Genomic DNA, 25,177 nt, shown 5'->3' with positions numbered 1-25,177 from the left:
CCCTCCCACCATCCTAGACAACCAGGCGTTAGAGCTTTCCTGCGATGGTCAATCTTGTCTGCTCTCAAATGCATTTTGTTACTTTGGTTAGAGCCCACAGTTCCCACGCTTCCTTTGTGGAGATCTCAGATGATTACTCTGTTAGCCTGGGAACGTCGGAGTATCCTGGACCTTTCTTCAATACATGGTCTCCAATTTATGACTATTTGGGAACCTTTTTTGAACACTATGACACCTGTGGCCAGAAGTCGCATTTTGAATTATTGAATATCTCTCTAATTATGTTTATATATGTGTACTAGCTCTCATGGGACTCCGGATAGGGGAGGGTGGGGATATAGCAAAAGGTTGAGCTCTGTTTGTTATATGAATATTGGATTGGTTTGTTTAACGCTCTAACAAAAATTATTTAAACATAAATAGAAGAGAAGAGTAAGGAGATAGAATTACATTTTAGTGAAAAGCCAGGTTTTCAGTTGCTTGCGGAATAATTGGAGGGAGCCCAGGTTCCGCAGCGGGGTAGTAAGGTCGTTCCAAAGACCTGTGATTCTGAAGAGAAGGGATTTTCCCAGTTTGCCTGCATAGCGAATACCGTGTAGAAAGGGGAAAGATAGTTTATACCTTTGGGCGGGTCTGGTAGAGTCAGGACCCGAGGAATTATAAGATAGTGGGATTAAGGGAGGAAGGATGCCGTGAATGATCTTAAAAGCCAGGCAGGAGCATTTGAAATGGATTCTGGAAATCACTGGGAGCCAGTGAAGTTTGGCTAGGAGTGGGGAGACATGGTCAGACTTGCGTTTTGCAAAGATCAACTTGGCTGCAGTATTCTGGCACCTACAGCTTAGGCACCAAACTATTCTGAAGAAGGAATGAATGAACATTCAGTTCTAAGTACAGGAATAGAACTGACAGAATACACAAAGCAGTTCATCAGATGGCGGGAAATATAACATGTTATCCCAGAAACCTAGGCGGATCCAGGCTGGACACATGGATGGTTAAAGAGAAGAGAGCTAAGACCGAAGGATGAGTTGCAACTTAGGACAGTAGCTTGGAGCTGACTTATATCAGATTTTTTCTATGTGAACCATGTAACAGACATCCGTGGTTCGGTAAAAAAGCTAGAAATGGACACACATCATGTCTGTGAAATGCTGATGGTGGAAAATATAGCAAGAAATGTTGCTGGAAACAAGACTTCTCAATATATAAATCAAATAATGAAACTTAAATAAGAATGTCAAAAGCTAGGATTACACTGTTTTCACATACACTCAGATTTGTGTAATCCAACCAAGAGCCGTGGCTCCTATAGCTGAACCCACCATCCCATCACTGTGTATGACTTTGGTGCAAAAATAATAATAAATAAAGGCAAGTGCTCTTAAAATACTAAATTTGTTCTCAATGGCAATAAGAGGAAAAACCACTCCACTTAGCTGTAAGAGGTGTTAGCAGGTCCCGACATGGGCCATGTTTCGAGGGTCAGTTTCAAGGAACCCAAAGGAGATGTGAAAAACTTCATATGCCAAAGAAATGGTTACTGTGTGATTTGGACAAAAACACAAGTTGAGGATGGAGCTTAGGTATTGGAGGAATGAGGCATTATGACATCACAATCTGAGCTCTAGAATGTCGCAACTTAGGATTTTCAAGCGTTTGAGGCTTGTGCAGATGAGGACGGAGATCAGGCATTGGTGGAATGAGGCATTATGACATCACAATCTGAGCTCTAGAATGTTGCTACTTAGGATTTGAAAGCGGTTGAGGCTTGTGCAGATGAGGACGGAGCTTAGGCATTGGTGGAATGAGGCATTATGACATCACAATCTCAGCTCTAGAATGTTGCTACTTAGGATTTTAAAGTGTTCGAAGCTTGTGCAGATGAGGACGGAGATCAGGCATTGGTGGAATGAGGCATTATGACATCACAATCTGAGCTCTAGAATGTTGCTACTTAGGATTTGAAAGCGGTTGAGGCTTGTGCAGATGAGGACAGAGCTTAGGCATTGGTGGAATGAGGCATTATGACATCACAATCTGAGCTCTAGAATGTTGCTATTTAGGATTTGAAAGCGGTTGAGGCTTGTGCAGATGAGGACGGAGATCAGGCATTGGTGGAATGAGGCATTATGACACAATCTGAACTCTGGAATGTTGCTATTTAGGATTTGAAAGTGTTTGAGGCTTGTGCAGATGAGGACAAAGCTTGCAGGGACAGGAAAAGAACTCGTGAGGATGTGACAGGAAAATGAGTCCCTGCGGGGACAGGGAAAAATTTGTTCCCGTGTCATTCTCTAGCTATGATCACCTGAGAAATCCCCTTCCTGATTGAGAAAAAGCTGGATGCCAAATATAGTGGTAAAATAGAATAACACCAGAATGTGATAATATTTTGTGGTAGATGCTCAAAATTGTGTAGCTAAGCTGACAAGAGACAAGCTCATTCCTAATCATGGCATCTCCAGTAAGCAACAGACTGTATAACTGTAATATAGAGACTGTTGCAGAACTTCAAATCTTTTGGGTTGGGAGGGTCCGTTCATAGAATTGACCAAGCTGGGTGTTTTCTAGCACTGGAGTTTTGTGCATCCACTGTCTCCTCTGCACCTAGTGCAAGCTGGATGGGGGGGGGGGGTAGTAAGTCAGTCTATGATGGTGGGGGTGGGGGTAAGTCAGCCTATGATGGTGGGGGTGGGGGGTAAGTCAGTCTATGATGGTGGGGGTGGGGGTAAGTCAGCCTATGATGGTGGGGGTGGGGGTAAGTCAGCCTATGATGGTGGGGGTGGGGGGTAAGTCAGTCTATGAAGGTGGGGGTGGGGGTAAGTCAGCCTATGATGGTAGGGGTGGGGGTGGGGGTAAGTCAGCCTATGATGATGAGGGTGGGGGGTAAGTCAGCCTATGATGGTGAGGGTGGGGGGTAAGTCAGCCTATGATGATGAGGGTGGTGGTAAGTCAGTCTATGATGGGGGAGGGGGGTTAGTCCTGAATTCTCCAATTTCTGGGCAATGTAATGCTTCCTGACATCACTCATTTCTGTTTCTCTGGTTGAACTGATCTCACCCCTTCCAGGCTCCTCCATTCAGTCCAAGGGGGACTTTGGTGGTGTTTAAGGATCGATCTCAAAAGACTAACCCCGCAGGGGACCCGAGGCAGCTCTTCTATTCAGAGGCTGAAGAGCCTCAGGGCAAAGCCAACCAGGTCCTTCCACTTCCTGGTTACCTGCAGCCAATCAGCTGAAGCTGAGCCCAAGCCCTCCCTCCTCTCACCCCTGCAGCCAATCTCCTTCCACTTCCTGGTTACCTGCAGCCAATCAGCTGAAGCTGAGCCCAAGCCCTCCCTCCTCTCACCCCCCCTGCATCCAATCAGCATAGCCGTTTCTCTCTCCCGCCCTCCTTCCTGCAAGCTTCTTGGCCTTTCTTCCCACCGGCCAATCAGCTGAGCCCCTTCTCTCCTTGCTCCTGCTCTCTGACCTCAGGTCTCTTCTTAGGGAAGTGGGCTTCTGGGTTTCTTTGTCAGCAGCACCTGACCTCTAGGGGAGACAGAGCTTTAAGCCCAAGTGGCCAAGGTGAGCTGGGCAGCCCCCCCCCCTTGCAGGAGCACCCTGGGAGGCTCTCAGTGGAAGGGTCTGGGGGGAGGACCTTTCCTTTCTCCCACTTACAGGAGGACAGGAGCTCCCTTTGGGCCTGTGCTGAGAGAAGCAGGCAGGGAGGGATAGGCTCAAGGTTAAAGGTCAGGAGGGGGAGACAGGAACAGGGTGCAAGAGGGCAAAAATAAGAAAAAGCAACTAGAACCCTGTGGCATTTCAAGTGTGTGTCTGAGGGAGAGTGTGCAGCAAAGGTTAAAGGTCCAGCCTCAGCACCCTGAGGTTGTGGGTTCAAACCCCCGCTGCTCCTTGTGATCTGGGCAAGTCACTTAATCCCCCCACTGCCCCAGATACATTAGAGAGATTGTGAGCCCACCGGGACAGACAGGGAAAAATGCTTGAATACCTGAATAAATTCATGTAAACTATTCTGAGCTCCCCTGGGAGAACGGTATAGAAAATTGAATAAAGAGTGTGAAAAGCTTCAGCCTCTGATAACCAGAGCTGGTATTGTGATGTCATAATGCCTCATTCCACCAATAAGAGCCAACCTCATCAGTGATGTCAGAATGGCGGCATTGTCTTATACTTGGCTCATTTTTACTACATTTTGATTTCTAGCTCCAGCCTCAGCACCCTGAGGTTGTGGGTTCAAACCCCCGCTGCTCCTTGGGCAAGTCACTTAATCCCCCCATTGCCCCAGGTACATCAGATAGATGGTGAGCCCACCGGGCTAGACAGGAAAATGCTTGAGTAGCTGAATAAATTCATGTAAAACCGTTCTGAGCTCCCTTGGGAGAACAGTAGAGAAAAATTAAATCAATCAATATTTGTTAATAGAGGCTTGAAGCACAACTGAGAGACCAGAGTGGGGCTTTGACATTCTGATTCAAAGTGGATAAGGATTTCTTTTTTATCCCTATCAAATACACACTTCGGTTTCCATGTAAATTTTACGTGTGTGTTTTCCATCGTTCTTTATTATTATGAAAAACATTTTTTTTTTCAGTTTTTACAGCATATGATAATTTTTCATAAAAATACATTAATTCTGAGGTTTTCTTATGATAAATTTTGTATTTCAGTTCTAGCAACACTGGTCCAAGTACTGCAGATGGAGGAAGAGGAGGAGGACAGAGACCTCAGGCAAGCCAAGGGGTGATTGGTGTGGGAGGAAGAGGAGGATGTTGAAAACTGGGGGAAGGAGATGTGGGAATATTGGAGTAGAAGACGGGATATAAGATGGTGTGAAAAATAGGGAGCAAATGCTGATGAGAAATGTTAGTGGAGGAGTGCAATGATGAACAGCAGGGCTGCCTTAAAAAGGCAAACTTGGCGGTTGCCTAGAACAGCTTTTTGGATGTTGCTAAGTCAAGGCAAACGCAACATGTAGTTTCATCCCACAGGGATGTGGACACTTTTTGTATATTAACGGCCAATATCTTCATGCGGGGAGCCAGCGGTTTTGTCTAGGATGCTGCTGAATGCCATTGCATCCGCATTGCACCAGCTTGGCGCAGGACAGGGCTGGGGAGAGAGTGAAAAAGGGATGAATTGTTATTTTTTAATGACAACCAACAGACACAAACGAAGCTCACATCTGAACTTTGTCTCTCCACCGGTCAGAGGTTGTAAATTTTAAAGTCCTCACCAACATCTTCTCGCACATCAAGCAGCATTATGGGGTAAAGACCTCAAACAATTGCTTGTGCCCACTACCTATGTGGAATTCAGGAAACGCCTAAAAACACATCTGTTCCTGAAGTACTTAGGAAACCAACCTATACAATCTCAATCCTCAACAAATGATCCCTAGAACTATCAATAATTAAGTCTGCACTTTGTTTATTCCTTTTCTAATCTGTAACATTTCTAATAATTGTAAACCGCATAGAACTTCACGGTCCTGCGGTATATAAACTGTTATTATTATTATTTATTATTATAAGAACATAAGAACTGCCTTCTCCGGATCAGACCTTCGGTCCATCAAGTCCGGCGATCCGCACACGCGGAGGCCCTGCCAGGTGTACACCTGGCGTAATTTATATTCCACCATATCCTTATATGCCTCTCTTAAGGAGATATGCATCTAGTTTGCTCTTGAAGCCTAGGACGGTCGATTCCGCAATAATCTCCTCTGGGAGGGCATTCCAGGTGTCAACCACTCTCTGAGTGAAGCAGAACTTCCTGACATTAGTCCTGAACCTGTCCCCCCTTAGCTTCATTACATGTCCTCTAGTCCGTGTCAAATTGGACAATGTAAATAATCTTCTCTGCTCTATTTTGTCGATTCCTTTCAGTATTTTGAAGGTCTCGATCATATCCCCACGCAGTCTCCTTTTCTCAAGGGAGAACAATCCTAGTGTTATAAGTCTGTCCTCGTATTCCAGTTTCTCCATACCCTTCACCAGTTTTGTTGCTCGTCTCTGCACCCTCTCCAGCAGTTTTATATCCTTCTTTAGGTAGGGAGACCAATGTTGGACGCAGTATTCCAAGTGTGGTCTGACCATTGCCCTATAAAGCGGCATTATAACTTTCTCCGATCTACTCGAGATTCCTTTCTTTATCATGCCCAACATTCTATTTGCCTTCTTTGCCGCTGCCGCGCATTGTGCCGACGGCTTCAGGGTCCTATCTATCAGTACACCCAGGTCCTTTTCTTGTTCACTCTTCCCCAGAGTTGCACCTGACATTGTATACTCGTATTCCTTATTTTTATTGCCTAAATACATTACCTTGCATTTCTCCACATTGAACTTCATCTGCCATTTCTCCGCCCATGTTTCTAACCGACACAAGTCGCTCTGGAGTTTCTCTCTATCATCCTGCGATCTGATCGCCCGGCATAGTTTTGTATCGTCTGCAAACTTGATGATCTCACTGGATGTTCCTTCCTCCAGGTCATTGATATAAATATTAAAAAGGATCGGCCCAAGTACCGAGCCCTGGGGTACACCACTAGTCACTTTCTCCCAGTCGGAGAACTTCCCATTTATGCCCACTCTCTGCTTTCGGTTTTCCAGCCATTTGCCTATCCACCTTTGTATATCCCCCTCTATGCCATGGCTTTGTAGTTTCCTGAGAAGTCTTTCGTGTGGAACTTTGTCGAACGCTTTCTGGAAGTCCAAGTATATTATGTCCACCGGCTTCCCACTATCAATTTGCTCGTTCACGGTCTCAAAAAATTGGAGTAAATTCGTCAAACATGATTTCCCTTTCCTGAATCCATGTTGACTGGGTTTCATCAAGTCATGTGCGTCCAAGTGCCGGACTATGCTATCCTTGATCAGTGCTTCAACCATCTTGCCAGGGACAGACGTAAGACTCACAGGTCTATAGTTGCCCGGTTCCCCTCTCGATCCTTTTTTGAAAATTGGGGTGACGTTCGCTATCCTCCAGTTGTCCGGTATCTGTCCAGTTCTGATTGTCAGGTTTGCAAGTTTTTGCAATAACTCTCCGATTTCAACCTTCAATTCCTTTAAGACTCTCGGATGAATCCCATCCGGTCCAGGGGATTTGTCACTTTTAAGTTTGTCGATCTGATAGTATATCTGGTCTAAGTCCACTTCAACTGTGGTGAGGCTGTCTTCTATTTCTCCTGCAAACACTTTCTCTGCTTCAGGTATTGTTGAGGTGTCCTCCTTCGTAAAGACGGACGCAAAGAAGGAATTTAGTTTGTCTGCGATTTGTTTATCTTCCTTGATGTACCCTTTTCTTCCCTGGTCGTCCAGGGGTCCCACTGCCTCTTTTGCAGGTTTTTTTCCCTTTCACGTATCTAAAGAAGGGCTTGAAGTTTTTGGCCTCCTGGGCTATTTTTTCCTCTTATTCCTGTTTGGCATCCCTCACCGCCTTGTGACATTTCTTCTGATCATCTTTATGTTTGTTCCAGGCTTCGGTTGTCTTTATGCATTTCCATTTTTTGAAAGAGTCCTTCTTTTCTTTTATGGCTTCCTTCACCTGTATGGTAAGCCATGCCGGTTCTCTTTTGCTCTTTGTTCTCCGATCTTTGGAAATCCTCGGAATGTAGAGATCTTGTGCTTCTGTGATAGTATTTTTCAGTAGGGTCCATGCCTGATCAACCGTTTCAAGTTTGTCCACCATCTTCTCGAGTCGTTTTTCTACCATGGCTCTCATTATTATGTGTTTGGCTTTATGGTAAACCACTATACGAGTATAATGTATTTGTAAAGTGACAGTATATCAGTTTATTAAACGAAACATAACTAAGTGGACGAATGCTGGAGGCAAGGAAGCGAATAGTCCAAGAAGGATGAGGAGAAGGGATTATGTGCATATGGTGTATTTTTTTCTCCCCCTGAGAGTTGACAACTGTAGCCCATCACATTTCTGTCATTGGTTGGCCTGATGAATGTTTCCCCCACCCCTTCCCATACCAAACAGATTCTTAGTCTCAACCGAGAGACCAAGAAGAATGTCCTTGGTGCCCAGCTAGCTCTCTCACTGCATTTGAATCTTAACCAAGAAGCCTCTGCCAGACCCCCTTCCCCCTCTGATGTCAACTTCCTGTTCCGGGGCAGGAAACTGGCACAGCCAATGACCCAGCACTTGTGGACCACAGCCACATAATTGTTCCACATTCCCCCAGGGCTGTGGAGTTGGAAGTAATTTTAGGTGGTCGGAGTAGGTGACTCCAACACCAGCGACAACATAAAAAGTTACATCTTAATGTATGCTAAATATATCATTTTATACTTTACTAGTGTTTAAGCCCGTTACATTAACGGCTGCTAGAGTAGATGTCTGTATGTCTTTCTTTCTGTCTCTCCCTGCCCCGTCTATCTTTCTTTCTTTCATTTTCGCTCTCTCCCGCTGTCTTTCTTTCTGTCTCCCTGCCCAGACCCTCACTGAAGCCGCTTTCCAGATGTGCCAGCTAAGATATCCCTTGCCCTTTCCTCAATCCAGCTGTGGCCAGCTGCCCGCACACACCTGCCCAGCTACACAATGGGCAAACATGTCCCGTCTCCCCTCCAAAGCCCGTTCGCTCACCCTTGGTGCTGGATCGCCGCCTGATGTTTAAACCCATTACAGTAACGGGTGCTAGAATAGATGTCTGTCTTTCTTTTTCTCTCTCTCCCTGCCCCGTCTATCTTTTCTTTCTTTTTCTCTCTCTCCCGCTGTCTATCTTTCTTTTTCTCTCTCTCCCCTCACTGAAGCCGCCTTCCAGCCCTTTCCTCAATCCAGCTATGGCTTCCACTTTCCAGTGACTATCCCTTGTCTCTCTCCTCACCAACCCAGGCCCCAACTCCCAATCAGGTATCTTTTTCCTTCCCCACCCAAATATCAGTAGCAGCGGCAGCAATCCTGACTCGCCAACCCCCCATTCCTTACCTAAAGTAGCAGTGGTAGCGCTGTAAACAGGCTGTTCGCGGTCAGCCCCGACAGGGCCTTTCTTCTACCGCATCTGAAGTGATGCGGCAGAGGAAAGGCCCTGAAGGGCTTGCCGCGAACAGCCTGTTTACAGCGCTGCCACTGCTACTTTGAGTAAGGATTGGAGGATTGGCGGGTCAAGACTGATGCCACTGCGCTGCCACTTCCTAGTCGGCAGTTCCTCCCTGTTCGGCGGCTTCCCTGCTCATCGGCTTCCTCTATGGAATCGACGCTGTGGTGTTTGCCATTTCAAACTCTGTGCCTCCGCGTGCGCAGTAGAAGAAGCCAGAAAACCGCCACAGGCTCCTTCTACTGCGCATGTGGGGCCACAGAGCTACGGAGTCAGGGATCATGGAGGTTGGATAAAAAATTGAAAATCTAATCAGTAGGAGCTGGAGTCAAAGGTCTGGTGTCCACAGCCCCTGTAGACCACAGACTTTTAGTACAAAAGATAATCATTGCAAATAACCAGTGAACGTCCCTCCTCCATCCCTTTCCTTTGATTGTAGTTTTCCCCTCTATTTGGATAATTTTTTTTTTAACAGAAGTTTTCTATCTTGGGGGAAGGGGAGGGTCCATCTGTCCATTCACATGAACATCCACACATATGCATTTCAAGTTTTCAAATTGATTACATTTTTTGATTAAACACAAATCAAGCTTTCTAAGCGTTTTATAAAATTGATTCAAAATAGGGAGACGAGATTGACAAATATCCACTTAACAACACATGACTAACAAGAGAAAACACAATAGGAGGGGGGGGGGTAGTTAGCAGTAGTGAGCTTTGTAGCTATGTTTAAAGTCAGATGCATGTTCAGGGACTGGTTATAACAAGACATGATGAAGGGCGATAGGAACTGTGTGTGTTTATGTAGCTGTGGACACTGTCACTTAAAACAGCCTTAAAAGGCAAGGCATAGTCCCTCGCACGCAAATGTGGAAGTTTTCAGATTATGGCAAGCAGTGATGACACCAGAGCTACTAACTTATCAGGAGGGAGACTTTCTGGTCCCTCCTGGTTTAAAATTTACATCCCCTAGATGTGGGGTATTTGTTTAGAACCTTTCTCTACCCTTTTAATTTGGTTCTGCAGGTCTCCTAATGCATCAGGATGGGGTTGTTAGAAATCCAGGGCTGGAGCAAATTCTTTAGCAGAAACAGCTGTGTGAAGTGAGGACATCCAGGCATTAGATGGCAGGCTGCAAAAGAAAGGGAGAAGGAGAGCCTTCTTGGCACCAGGGCTTCTGGGAGTTGGAGTCTTGGGTAGACAGGACCAGCTGCAGCTCATTGAGAAGAGCAGGCAAGGAAAAAGCAGCTGACAGGATCTGAGAAGCTGCCAGGACATTTATTTGCTGGTAAGAAGGATCGGTAGGGGCTGTGGGGTTGGTAGGAGGCGATTAGTGTAGGGGACTCTCTGGTGGCTTTAGGAGGGGTGTGTTGCATTGCTCTAAACAGAGAGTGAAGGCGCCTGAATCTGACCAAGGAGGATTGGGATCTGTGCAGCAGCAGGCTGGCAGAAAGAGACATTGGGCTGAGCATTACCATATTACCTCGTGTACTGGGGCAGCTGAAACTTGCACTCTTCTGATGCTTTTCATGTGAGAGCAGCCTCTGGCTCAGCCTCCTGTGATATTACATGGCTACTGTCGGGATTCTCCGAGTTGGTTTAAGCTGAGCAGTCGAAGAACAGACTTGCTCCTGTCTGGTCTTGGTCTTTGGGGTCTGCTCACAGCTGCTGTTTGTGTCTGATTTAGGGGCATGGGGTTCTTTGACAAGCTCACAGGATGGCTTGGGCTGAAGAAGAAAGAGGTGCACCTCCTGTGTCTGGGATTGGATAACAGCGGCAAAACCACCATTATTAATAAACTGAAACCTTCCAACGTAAGTAGACTGGAATTAAAATACTTTACAAGAACCCATTCTGATCTGATGTCATGTGGGCTCTTCTTAATGCACTTAATCTGTTTCAGGACAATATCTTTTTGTTGTTGTTGTTTTTATAGTATTTCAACTTTGTAATCATCTCATTATCTTGCTCCTTTCTGCTCTGCTGAGAGAACAGCCAGTTCTGCATATGGGCTGTTTCTCTAATTTAAGAACATAAGAATAAACTTACTGCTTTAAACCAGTATCCTGTCTTCACGGAGGTCAGTTCAAGTCGCAAGTACCTGGCAAAAACCCAAATACTGTGTTTCCCCGAAAATAAGACAATGTCTTATATTCATTTAGGGACCAAAAAAGGCACTAGGTTTTTATTTTTGGGTAGGGCTTATTTTTTTCATGGACGTGATCTCCCCTTCCTTACCTTCACCCCAATTCTTCCTCTTTCCTCCCCTCTCACCCATCCCCTTGTGCAGTATCTTTCTATCCCTTCCTCCCATTCCTTGTGTAGAACCCTTGCAGCTTATATCACCCCTCCCATCCCTTGTGCAGCAGAACCGTTGCAGCTTCTATCCCTCCCATCCCCCGTGTAGCATCTTTCTATCTCCCTCCCCCCGACCTATTTCTCCCTCCAACCGCGAGACAGAAAGAAATGTAGCTTATAACAAACCAGCAGAAGCTAGACAGGCTCCTTCATGGCCTGGGCCGTTCCTCTGCTATGTCATTGATAACGTCATCAGCGACGCGGCAGAGGGACGGCCCAGGCCATGAAGGAGCCTGTCTAGCTTCTGCCGGTTTGTTATAAGCTACATTTCTTTCTGTCTCACGGTCGGAGAGAGAGATGATCGGCGGGAGGAGGGGGAACGCTGCTGCCGACGACTAGGGCTTATTTTCGGGGTAGGTCTTATTTTCAGGGAAACACGGTCGTAGCAGCATTCCATGCTACCGTCCCATGTCTGTCTCAACAGCAGACTATAGACTTTTCCTCCAGAAACTTGTCCAAACTTTTTTTTAAAGCAGCTACTTTAACTGTTCTTACCATATCATCTGGCAACACGTTCCAGAGCTTAACTATTCTCTGAGTGAAGAAATATTTCCTCCTATTGGTTTTAAAAGTATTACTCTGTAACTTCGAGTGTCTCCTAATCTTTGTAAATCTTGATGCAGTAAAAAATCAATCCACTTGTACCCATTCTACACCACTCAGGATTTTGTAGACTTCAATCATATCTCCCCTCAGCCGTCTCTTTTTCAACATAAGAACATAAGAATTGCCATCTCCGGATCAGACCCTGGGTCCATCAAGTCCGGTGACCCACACACGCGGAGGCCCCGCCAGGTGTACCCTGGCCTAGTTTTAGTCCCCATATCACTGTATGCTTCTCAAGGGAGATGTGCATCTAATTTACCCTTAAATCCTAGAATGGTGGATTCTGCAATTACTTCCTCTGGGAGAGCATTCCAGGTGTCCACCACTCGCTGTGTGAAACAGAACTTCCTGATATTCGTCCTGGACCTGTCCCCCCCCCCCTCAGCTTCAGTTTATGTCCTCTTGTCCGTGTCACATCGGACATTGTAAATAACTGCATCCCCTGCTCTATTTTGTCGAATCCTTTCAGTATTTTGAAAGTCTCAATCAGATCTCGCAGTCTCCTCTTCTCAAGGGAAAACAACCCCAGTCTCCTAAGTCGTTCCTCATAGTCCAGGTTCTCCATACCTTTCACTAGCTTCGTTACTCATCTCTGCACCCTCTCTAGCAATTTTATATCCTTCTTTAGGTATGGAGACCAATGCTGGATGCAGTATTCCAGGTGCGGTTTGACCATGGCTCTGTAGAGCGGTATTATAACTTTCTCTGATCTACTCGTAATTCCCTTCTTTATCATGCCTAGCATTCTATTTGTTTTCTTTGCCGCCGTCGCATATTGCGCCGATGGTTTCAGGGTCCTATCTATCAGTACACCCAGGTCCTTTTCCTGTTCGGTCTTTCCCAGAGTTACACCTGACATACTATACTTGTGATCTTTATTTTTTCTGCCTAAATGCATCACTTTGCATTTTTCCACATTAAACTTTATCTGCCATTTATCTGCCCACTTCTCCAATTGATTCAAGTCGCTCTGGAGTTCCTCGCTGTCCTTCTGCGATCTGATTGCCTGGCATAACTTTGTGTCATCTGCAAACTTGATAGATTTCACTGGATGTTCCTTCTTCCAGGTCATTTATGAAAATATTAAATAAGATGGGTCCAAGTACCGAGCCATGGGGTACACCGCTAGTCACTTTTTCCCATTCTGAGAACTTCCCATTTATGCCCACTCTCTGTTTTCTGTACTCTAGCCATTAGCCTATCGAGCTGACGAGCCCTAACCTTTTTAGCCTTTTCTCATACGAGAGGAGTCCCATCCCCTTTATCAACTTGGGCACTTTTCTTTGAACCTTTTCTAGTGCCGCTATATCTTTTTTGAGATAAGGAGACCAGAACTGAATGCAATACTCCAGGTGAGGTATAGCGATACAGAGGCATTATAACAGTCAATGTTTGTTTTAGCAAGAGAAATCACTTACAGTTAACCTATAATCTTGGAGCAAACAGTTCATAGATTTCAGGCTTCATAAAGATACAGTGGGATCTGTCCTTTCGGATTTGTGATTTTAAAATAAATTATCAGGCTGATCTCTAATCAGAAAATAATGGGTATATATTGAAAGAACTAAGGCCAATACTGGACAGACTTGTACTGTCTGTGTCCCGTATATGGACATTCAGTTGAGGATGGGCTGGAGAGGGTTTTGATAGCTGGGATGGTTAAGATGGGCTGGAGTGAGCTTTGATGGAGACTCCAGGAGATAAAATCTAAGAACACTACCAGGCAGAGTTCTAGGTTTCTGATCCAGAAATATCTAAGAAAAACGACCATTTAAATTAAATTATTAATTTATAGAGCATGTATAGTTGGGCAGACTGGATGAACCATTCGGGTCTTTATCTGCCGTCATTTACTATGTTACTTTGAGTCTTATCATCAAATAAGATGAACTTGTACTATTGAAATTCTATGCTTAAGTAGTTCTTGTTTTTGATGCCCCTTACAGGCCAGCAGATCTCGGGGTCTTAAGAGAGTCTGGTCAAAGTAATTTATGCGAATATCTGAGATCTTGTCCTTACTATGGAGCCGCCTCTGCTCAGAGATCATATCAAGAGGTTTGGTAATGCCAGAAGTCTTGTGCAGCAGCAGTCCCCAAGAAAGCTCAATGACGCCAGGTTCCTGGTTGAGCTTCTGCAGATAGGCAGCAGGCTGTCAGTTTTATGGGAGGTATGGGTTCGAATATGCTCAGACTACTAGGTCCTGGATGTTGTTTGAGGGGGGTGCAAGATCGAGCTATACAGGAAGGATGGACTCCACCTCAGCGGAGACGGAACGAGGCTACTTGCAAGCAACATCAAGAGAGAAATTGAGAAGTTTTTTAACTAGGAAGAAGGGGAAAGCCGATAGTCGACCAAGAGTCGATGGTTCGGGAAAGGGTATACCCAGAGGATACTATGCAGGAACATAGCGGGAAAGACTCACTGGATCATAGGCAAGATAGAAATCCTGATGGATCAAAAGGGACACAAGAGGGAAGGAAATGCAAGAAAGTAACAGGCCGCAAACTTAAGTATATGTACACGAACGCAAGGAGCCTAAGGAATAAGTTTAAGTTTTAAGTTTATTAGGATTTTATATACTGCCTATCAAGGTTTTCTAAGCGGTTTTTTACAATCAGGTACTCAAGCAAGAATAAGATAGGGGAATTGGATGCTATGGCACAAAAAGATAACCTTGACATCATGGGCATCACGGAAATATGGTGGAACAAGGAAAACATCTGGGACACTGTGCTACCGGGATACAAGTTATACCGCAGAGACAGAGTAGGTCAAAAAGGTGAGGGTATTGCCCTATACATCAGAGGGAATTGAGTCTACCGGAGAGAACACGCCAGAAATGAAAAATAAGGTAGTGTCTCTGTGGGCCAAAATTCTGGGAATAAATGGAACAGAAACGAAGATCAGCATCTACTACCGACCTCAAGGGCAGTCCGAAGAAACTGATGGAGAAATGACGGGTGAGATTAAATGCAACTGCAAGGGAAGCAACGCAGTTATCAAAGGCGACTTCAATTATCCGAGGATAGACTGGAACCTAGGCACCACCGGCTGCAGTAGGGAGACCAAGTTCCTGGATGCTGTAGGTGATTGCTTCCGGGAACAACTTGTCAAGGAAAATATGAGAGGAAATGCAATTCTGGACTTAATTCTAAATGGACTACGAGGACTGGCGCAAGGTGCAGAAGTAGAAGGGACGCTGGGAAGCAGTGATCAAGTTTCCAAGTTTATTATAAGATTTGATTAATCGCCTATTCCAGGTTCTAGGCGATGTACAGCTAAAATTACAAAGTTAAGGTAAACATACATAATTAGAACAACTTAATATTAAACATATTAAAATAGCATAAAAATACATAACATGACTAAACGTATACAACAGGACAATGAACATACATGATCACAAAAAGGTAAATATGATCCACTTCAACCTGGACGCAGGGGCGAAACATTGGTCCAGAATGACGACCACGGCACTGAACTTCCGAAAAGGGAATTACGAAGGGATAAGACTCATGGTGGGGAAGAAGATTAAGAAGAGGATAGGCACTGTAAAAACGCTAGAGCAAGCATGGTCCCTTTTTAAGGACACAGTCACCGAGGCACAAAATCTATATATACCGCGTATCAACAAGGGATCCAAGAGGAAAAAGAACAAGGAACCGTCGTGGCTCACTGTAGTGGTGAAGGAAGCGATCAGAGACAAGAAGGCATCGTTTAAGGAATAGAAAAGGTCAAAAACGGATGAAAACTGGAAAAAGCACAAACAACATCACAGCAGGTGCCATAAGGCGGTAAGAGGGGCCAAAAGAGACTACAAGGAAAAATAAGCCAAGGAGGCAAAAAACTTTAAGCCATTCTTTCGCTATATTAAGGGGAAATGACCTGCGAAGGAAGTGGTGGGGCCGTTGGATGACCATGGAATAAAGGGAGTGTTAAAGGAGGACAAAGTCATCGCCGACAAACTGAACACATTTTACACAACATACTGGAAGCCGACAGGCTATACGCAGGAAATGAAGACTGGAAACTGACAGGGTTGACAGTCGGTCTAGAAAAGGTATGCAGGCAGATTGATAGGCTTAAAAACGTTCAATATCTTCATAAACGACCTGGAAGAAGAAACAACAAGTAATTTAATCAAGTTTGCAGACGACACAAAACTATGTAGGGCAGTTGGGTCACAAAAGGACAGAAAAGAACTCCAGAGAGATTTGAACCAGCTAGAGAAATGGGCAGAAAAATGGCAGATGAAGTTTAACATAGACAAATGCAAACTGATGCACCTGGGTAAGAAAAACAAGGAACATGAATATAAGATGTTAGGTGTAACATTGGCATAGAGGCCATCAAAGGCTCAGACAACTGAAGTCGGTAAAAGTGGCAGTGAGAGGTCCTCTCTTCCACATGGACACTATGTGGTAAGTCATTGTGGCAGAGGCACCTGGGGACTTTCTAGCCTCTTGGGATTAGACGGAGGCCTATCTTCACATTCCCATTTTCTAGACCATAGGAAGTACTTGAGATTCCATATTCTTGAAAGGCACTTCCAGTTCTTCACTCTGCCTTTTGTTTGGACCACAGCACCTTGCACCTTCTCCTAGGGAATGGTAGTGGTGGCAGCGCACCTGTGGAGAGCAGGGATACAGGTGCATCCATATATGGACAACTGGCAGAGCAGGACTCAGTCCATTTCGGAAAAGGAGCAAGCAGTGACTCCAGTGGCTTGCCTTACAAGACCTAGGTTGGATAGTCAAATTCAAAAAGAGTCACTTAGAACAGATCAATGCCTACAGTACTTAAGAGTCAGGTTCAACAAGGCAGAGGGCTGTGTCTGGCTCCTAGAACCACGTAGAAGCTCGGGGAACAAATTATGAACTGCTTGACAATGTCAGCTGTTATGACCTGGCACTACTTCCAGATTCTGGGGTTGAGAGTGGCGACCATAGATGTAGTCACTTGGTCAAGAGCACATATGCATGCACCCCAGCATTCCCTGTTGTCCCTCTGGTCCCATCAGTCAGTCTTGCTACAGCAACCATTTCCTTGAATAATGAAGTAATGGAAGAGTTTATGTTGGGGACTCTACCCATAATCTCTATCAAAGGATGTCAACCAGGGTGATGTTGGTGATAGTTGCCGGCCTGTATACTAGTTCAGTATACAGTAGTTGCTTGCTTAGAGTAAATAATCCATCAGTCGTCTGGAGCTATGAGCCTTTTGTCTGATGTTACAGACGATGAAAATGTTTCTAAAAGACAAAGCAGTCAGACAATGCCACTACAGTAGAGTATGTAAACCGACGGGGAGGCACCAGGAGTACTCCCTTATGTCTGGAGTCCCAGATGTTATTTTGGTGGGCAGCAGCTCATTCCTGGCACTCTCAGCAATTCATGAAGTGGGAGTGGAGCATGTACAAGCCAACTGTCTCAGCCAGTAGACCTTGGACCCAGAAGAGTGGTTGTCTGAAAGGCTGTTGTTTAGCCTTGGGGTTGAGCGATCATGGATCTCATAGCCTCAGCCACAAACTAGAAAGTAGATCACCTTTGTAGCCGAAATTTTGAATTCAGAAGCACTGGGTTAGACACTTGGGTTAACTGTGGCCAGAGAAAGGGCTGTTATATGTGTTTCCTCCATGGCCCAGGATAGATAGTCATCTGCCAGATAGTGAACCACCCAGGGCCTGTGGTCCTAGTGGCCCCATATTAGTCGTGTCATCTATGGTATGTGGATTGAATTCGTCCCTAGAGGGACAAGAGCTGAAAGTTACCAGTACTCAGAAAGGGTCCAGTTTTCATGGTGGATCCGGAATGCTTTGGCCTGTGACCCTGGGCAAGTCACTTTATCTTCCACTGCCCCAGGTACATTAGATAGACTGTGAGCCCACCAGGACATATAGGGAAAATGCTTGAAGTGTCTTACATAGAAACATAGAAAGTGACGGCAGAAAAGGGCCAAGGCCCATCGAGTCTGCCCACTCCATTGACCCACCCCCCTAGTTAATTGCTCTCTGATGACCTTTTCCCTCGAAGAGATCCGACATGAGCATCCCAAATGATCTTAAAAACTTGCACGCTGCTGGCCTCAACCACCTTTACTGGGAGCCTATTCCAGCTGTCCACCACTCTTTCAGTGAAGAAGTACTTCCTGGTGTCGCCATGAAACTTCCCGCCCTTTATTTTCAGCGGGTGTCCTCTTGTGGCTGAGGGTCCCCTAAGAAGGAAAACATTATCTTCTACCTTGATGCGACCAGTGACATACTTAAACGTCTCAATCATGTCCCCTCTCTCTCTACGTTCCTCGAGAGAGTATAGCCGCAATTCGTTCAGCCTTTCTTCGTATGATAGATCTTTGAGCCCCGAGACCATCTTGGTGGCCATTCGCTGTACCGTCTCGATTCTCAGCACATCTTTGCGGTAATGTGGCCTCCAGAATTGTACGCAGTACTCCAGATGAGGCCTCACCATGGTTCTGTACAAAGGCATTAGGACGTCGGGCTGCCGACTAACAAAACTTCTCTGGATACAACCCAGCATTTGCCTAGCCTTAGATGAATCCTTCTCCACTTGTTTGGCCGTTTTCATGTCATCGCTGATGATCACCCCCAAATCCCGTTCTGAGTGTGGTTGTATAACTACAAAATGGCGGTATACAAGACTCAATCCCTTTCCCCTTATGGTGTGGCTCTTGTGATTGTAGTCCTAGCAAAGAAAAGATACTTGGCAGTACTTATTTCTGCCTCCCTCAGAATGAAAAGGCCAACTACAATGGTGGCCTATGCCAAGACTTAGTAGATATTTCAGCAATGGTGCATGCCAGGTCACATAGAACCCTTCAGAGCCCCAGTTTCTGTGGTCCTGGTCCTTTTACAGGCTGGTCTAGACAAGGGGTTGTCATTTAGGTCTCTTAAACTGCAAGTCTTTGGATTCATGTGGAAAAGGGTTCTCTGGTGGCTCACCCAGATGCATCCATGTTCCTGAAGGGTGCACTCAGACAGCATCCTTCGGTGCATAGGCCTTTTTGTCATGGAACCTTAACAGGGTGTTGAAGGATCTCATCAAGTCTTCCTTGGGAGCCTTTGCGAGAGGCGTTGCAGCTAGAGTTTACTGTCAAGATGGTGTTCTATTGGCCATAACTTCTGCGCGAAGGCTCTCGCAGCTACAGGTACTCTCATATGGATTACAGATTTTCTTCATTCTTACCGAGAACTGTTTATATCTTCTGTATTGATCAGAAGGTCTGTTTGCCACGGGCTCAAAGGCACAGGCTGTATTTTGAAAATGCTGGATGTGCAGAGGGTCCTTCTCTAGTTCCTGAGAAAATCCAATCAATTTTTGACTTTCTGATCATCTTTTTCTTTACATCATCCAGGCCAGATGAGGCAGGCCAGCTTCTGCAGCGACCATTTCTAGATGAATTTGAATGGCAATTTCTCCAACCTACATTGGCTGTGGAAAGTCTCTGTCCCTCTCCTCCATGAGAAGTGAGTCTTCCTCATGGGTGGCTCGGGCAATTTTGCCCAAAGAGAGCAGTTACGTGGTCTACTCTCCATAGCTTTATGAAATTTTTACAGAGTCCATGTAGCAGCAGAAGAGGACATTGCTTTTGGTTCCTCAATTTTAAGGGCATGCTCATCTGTCCCACCCTAGACATAAGAGCCTGTTTTGGTATGTCACCTATCATCCAGAATCCTTTTTCCCTTTCCACTACAAGGGTAAATTAGGTTCTTGCCTCAATAATGTTCTTTGAAGTAGAAGGGCAAAGGATTCTGGATGCCCTACCCTGCCAGTTACTTAGTCTGCTTTTCTGTCTTGGACACATGTATATCCAGAGCTGGGGTTTTCTTCTGCCAGTCAGAGAAGAGAGAGAATTTAGCAGTGAAAAAAAAAAGAGCTCTTAGGGGATGAGTCAGAGCTCCATTTGTTAGTGCTGGTAGCACGTAGACTCATGGGTTGTTAGTTCCACCTACAAATTTTCATGTTGTTTATTAACAGTATTTATCATAAGTCTTACAGAGCAGAACAGACTTAATTTGCACTTTCTTGATTAGACTGCTTTGGTATAAACTGAAGGTGTCAGTAGAATCCACTGGGGAAGGAGGCAGAGCTGAAATGTGATTGACATCCTTCTGCAAACAGTTTATGGGAAAGGGGAATTAATTTATCATACAGAATCCTTTGCCCTTCTACTACAAAGAAAATTATTAAGGTAAGAACCTAATTTTCCCTTCAGTGCACAGATTTTGTGCTCCTGTTATAGAATTTGCCCCTATGTATTTTAAACTTTAAGTTAATGAGGATTTCTGTGATGTAAAATCTTAATTATCATCTGCTTTTCTTTCTTTGTAAGGCCCAAGCCCAAGACATTGTTCCCACGATCGGATTCAGTGTAGAGAAGTTCAAGACTTCCAGGTAATTTCCTGTTTGTATTTGAACAAAGTGTGATGGTGTCTGTTGTATTTCCCTGAAAATACTGTATTTTTCGCTCCATAAAGACACACTTTTTTCACCCCCCAAAAGGGGTGGAAATAAGGATGCGTCTGATGGAGTGAATACCCCCCCCACACACACACACCCCGTAGGCAGTCTCCCCCAGTACCTTTTTTTAAAGTCCCCTTTCCTCTCCCCTGCCTGTCTCCCTCGCCGGAGGGCTCTTCTTCAGTTCAGGCACAGCAGCGCAGAAGGCAGGCGCGTTCTGTCCATGTTCCTGCCTGGTCCAGCGCCGCTTCCCAATTGGCTGCAGTCAGTTCTTGCAGGGATGTCTGTGCTGCCTCCGGGGGGTTGCCTCTGCTGCCTGGGGGGGGAGAGGTGCCTCTGCTACCTATGGGTGTGTGTGCCTCTGCTGTTTATGGGGGGGTGCCTCTGCTGCTTGCGGGGGAGGGGGGAGGGGAGGGTGCCTCTGCTGCCTACCGGGGGGGGGGTTGGAGTTATGTGCTGCCTACCGGATTTTTCGCTCTATAAGATCCTGTCCTGGCCTACAAGTAGACCACCAGAGGGGGTACAGGGCAGGGCGGTGGGAATTTTTTTTTTCTTGGGTTTTCCTCCTCTACAGATGGGTGCGTCTTATAGAGTGAAAAATACGGTATACATAACATAACTTTATTCTTCTATACCGCCATAATCAAACAATTTCTAGGCAGTTTACACAGAAGAAGGCTGGACAATTAGCGAAATACAGATAATTAAAATACAACAAGTTTCTTAAATTTGTTCAATGTAAAATTTTGTTAACAGTAATATCCACATTTAGGAAATAAATTTATCAAACAACGCTGACTTCATTACTTTTCGAAATGCACCATAAGAATTTGGTAGCGAAGATTTAATGCTAAGAAATGCAAGGTCATGTATTTGGGCTGCAAAACCCCAAGGGAAGGGGAGGGGGTGAAGAACTTTTGTGCACAAAAGAGGAGCAGGACTGCGTCATAGAACGAGGGTGTTGAACAATTTATCTACCTCAATAGGAAAGAAGAGTTAAAGAATTTTCTTGAATTTTTCAGTATAGTCCCCTTATAGCTCCATATGCTTCATCCACTTTTCCTGCAAGGACTTTGACCCCTTTGAAAAGAATTCTTCTGTTTGACCTTCAAACTGCATCTAGGGGGTCTTTTACTAAGGCGTTTCTAGCCGATTTAGCTTGCACTAAATGCTAACGCTTCCATAGAAATAATGGAAGGACGGGCTAAATAAATAAAATAATATTTAGCGCATGCTAAATCGGCTAGCACCTCTTAGTAAAAGACCCCCTAGGGTCTGAGTTATGTTTATTGCTGCTTCTCACCTAGAATATTTGTTGAATATATAGAAACCACTTAAAAAAATTTCTTAGCACCCTTCCCTCTCTCCCCTGTCATGCATTGCACCAGCCCCTTTCCTTCCCCCCTCCCCTGCCAGCCTCTGCACCCAGCACCATTCCTTCCTTTCCCCATCAGATTCTGCACCCTTCCTCCCTCCCTTCCAGCCTCTGCCCCCGCCTCTCTCCCTGCCCTAGCCTCATACGGTACCTCATCTTGGTGATCCGCAGTGGAGATGCAGCGGGCAGGAGCGAACTTTCCAAGTTCCTGCCCTGCTGCTAACCAGCTGCCACGAGTTCCTTCGGCCGCTGAGCAACACGATCAGGAGCGCAATTTGGCACTGCTGCTCGATACTGAGAGGCATCCTTACTGGCTCCTGCCCGCTGCACCCACCGCAGATCGCCAATATGAGGTACCATATGAAGCTAGGGCAGGGAGGGAGGCGGGGGCAGAACCTGGCAGCGGCCTTAAAAAAAAATTCTGGGAGGGGGCATTGACCCGAATATAAACCAGGACCCCCATTTTTGGACCAATTTTTTGGCCCCAAAATCCCGATTTATATTCGAGTATATAAGGTATTTAACACTTAATCACCTTTATCCTCTCCTTCCCCCTCCACTCCTCTCCCTACCCCCACTCCTACCTACCTCTTATCTTCTCCCTCCCCTCCTCCCACCTTCTCCATCCTTGCCACTCTCTATAAGTCGCCTTATGCCTGCCTAGGTTTGAGCGAAACAGAAATTGATTAGATTAGATTTTAAATCTATATATATAAAATCGGATGTATGTATGTATGTGCCGCGATCACGCAAAAACGGCTTGACCGATTTGAACGAAACTTGGTATGCAGATCCCTCACTACCCGGGATGATATGTTCTGGGGGTCTCGCGGCCCACCTGCACACGTGGGCGGAGCTACAAACAGATAATCGGATTTCACCCATTCATGTCAATGGAAAAAATGTAAAGAGCTGCCAACGCAAAAACGGCTTGCCCGATTTGAACGAAACTTGGTATGCAGATCCCTCACTACCTGGGGTGATATGTTCTGGGGGTCTCGCGGCCCACCTGCACACGTGGGCGGAGCTACAAACAGAAAATCAGATTTCACCTATTCATGTCAAAGGAAAAAATGTAAAAAGCTGCCATTCTCACAGTAATTCAGAAACGGCTTGCCCGATTTGAACGAAACTTGGTATGCAGATCCCTCACTACCTGGAGTGATATGTTCTGGGGGTCTCGTGGCCCACCTGCACACGTGGGCGGAGCTACAAACAGAAAATCAGATTTCACCCATTCATGTCAATGGAAAAAATGTAAAACAGCTGCCAACGCAAAAACGGCTTGCCTGATTTGAACGAAACTTGGTATGCAGATCCCTCACTACCTGGGGTGATATGTTCTGGGGGTATCGCAGCCAACCTGCATACCTGGGCGGAGCTACAAACAGAAAATCAGATTTCACCCATTCATGTCAATGGAAAAAATGTAAAAAGCTGCCATTCTCACTGTGACCAATTTGGACGAAACTTGGTATGCAGATCCCTCACTACCTGGATTGTTATGTTCTGGGGGTTTCGCGGCCCACCTGCACACGTGGGCGGAGCTACAAACAGAAAATCAGATTTCACACATTCATGTCAATGGAAAAAATGTAAAAAGCTGCCATTCTCACAGTAATTCAAAAACGGCTTGACCGATTTGAACGAAACTTGGTATGCAGAACCCTCACTACCTGGGGTGATATGTTCTGGGGGTCTCGCGGCCCACCTGCACACGTGGGAAGGGTGGGTTCACCCAATAATGTATATGTTCTTGCTCCTGGAGGTGAAACTTAAAATGTTGTTTATAATCAAGTTTTGTGTTAGTTGTATTGTATTCATTTTGTCAAATATTTCACATTATAATTAGAATATTGTACTTTTTATAAAGCTGTAAAAAAATAATTTCATTCACCACTATAAAGTATCTTTATTTGAATCCATTTACAGTGTTATTGCTATAATTAAATACCCGTGCAACGCTGGGCCATCAGCTAGTATTGTTATAAAGTGGTTTGCAGCATATCTGGGAGAAGCAGTCCGTAAAACTAAAAATAAATATTGCACAGTTAAATCTCAAATGGTGTTACTTTGGGTTTAATTCACGGGTTCTCTTTTGTTCCCCAAGCCATTCACAGCTGGCACTCAAGAATTCCATCCAGTGCTCCATTACAACTAGTGACCATGTCATTATTTAAAATGCTTATTTTGCCAACTTTGTGCATCGATCCTTTCCATAAAAAGGATGCTCTTCACATATTAACGCACACACAAGGCATTTGATGGAGTTATGGTGAAAGTAGAAGAAATTAGGTCTGGTTAGCATATGAGGTGCTTTTATAGTCCTGCTACAGAGTCATGTAATTGTTTTAACCAAAACCTTATTTATGCTGCCATTTTTTTTCCATCTATATACGAGGATCATTTCATAAATAATGCACACTTTTTTAAAATTTTCAGTACATGTTTATTTATTTATTTTTTTTTCAAGTATTTCTTTACAATCCTTCAATATAGTCTTCCCTCCCAACGTCTGGGAAGCTTCATTATTTCATCCAAGACACTGTTTTTGTTCAGTTGCTGAATGGCTCAGATAATGGCGGAAGAAAGCTCTTCCAGAGATGCAAAACGATGTCCACCCATAGATTGTTTCAACTTTGGACTGTAGGAAGCATGAGGTAACACCTCCCAGCCGTATTCGCGTAGTTTTTCAATGATGACATTCCCTATGCGTGGGTGAGCGTTGCCATGAAGAGCAGCTGAGGTCAGATTTTGTGCATTTTTCTGTGCATTTTTTTTGCAAGAAATCACGATAATATACTGCTGTGACACTTCTTCCACATGGAACTTTGTCTGTGATGATGATGCCTTCAAGATCATAAGCATGAGTTTCACACATCGTTCATCGGTTGTTGATTTCGGCCGTCCTGGTCTTGCATCATCATCTATGCTCACACGACCACTCCGAAAACGAGTTGCCTACTGAGAAACTGTACTACGGTCCACTGTTAACTCACCACAAACTTCACGTAACACATCGTGGATTTCTGTTGGGTTTTTGCCACATAGAGTTTCAGTCTTAATGTACGACCTCTGATCGTCAACAAACACAGTATCTGAGACACCTGCAGCCTCCATTTCCCACACTTGTCACAGCCATACTATGTACACTACAGATCTCCTAAACACACGTCCTGCTGCTTCAAGCACTGAAGTGAAAGTGAAACCAGGTTTACTGCCATGGCATCAGCCACTCCCCAATGTTGCCAACCTGTGCATGATTTATGAAATGACCTTCGTAAAACTTTTTTTCATCTATATACTGCATAATT

The 25,177-nt window shown here is 45.1% G+C and overlaps 1 protein-coding gene across 3 annotated transcripts in view; it reads left to right on the top strand.

The window, feature by feature from the left end:
• The first annotated feature begins 3,434 nt into the window (after positions 1-3,434).
• Positions 3,435-25,177, top strand: part of LOC117356848 (ADP-ribosylation factor-like protein 6) — a 37,847-nt gene continuing 16,104 nt past the window's right edge. The window contains exons 1-4 of one of the 3 annotated variants that reach the window (XM_033936626.1): positions 3,435-3,568; positions 4,672-4,732; positions 10,735-10,861; positions 20,361-20,422. In XM_033936626.1, coding sequence (XP_033792517.1) covers positions 4,701-4,732; positions 10,735-10,861; positions 20,361-20,422 — 221 coding nt within the window. In that variant the 5' untranslated portion in view covers positions 3,435-3,568; positions 4,672-4,700. Of the gene's footprint in view, positions 3,569-4,671; positions 4,733-10,197; positions 10,336-10,398; positions 10,862-20,360; positions 20,423-25,177 lie in introns of those variants that run through there. The other 2 variants (XM_033936635.1, XM_033936644.1) reach the window with 2 other exon arrangements.

The sequence above is a fragment of the Geotrypetes seraphini genome, chromosome 1 (assembly GCF_902459505.1).
Source record: "Geotrypetes seraphini chromosome 1, aGeoSer1.1, whole genome shotgun sequence".
Classification (NCBI taxonomy): Eukaryota; Metazoa; Chordata; class Amphibia; order Gymnophiona; family Dermophiidae; genus Geotrypetes; species Geotrypetes seraphini.
This window is presented reverse-complemented; position numbering and strand designations above follow the sequence as displayed.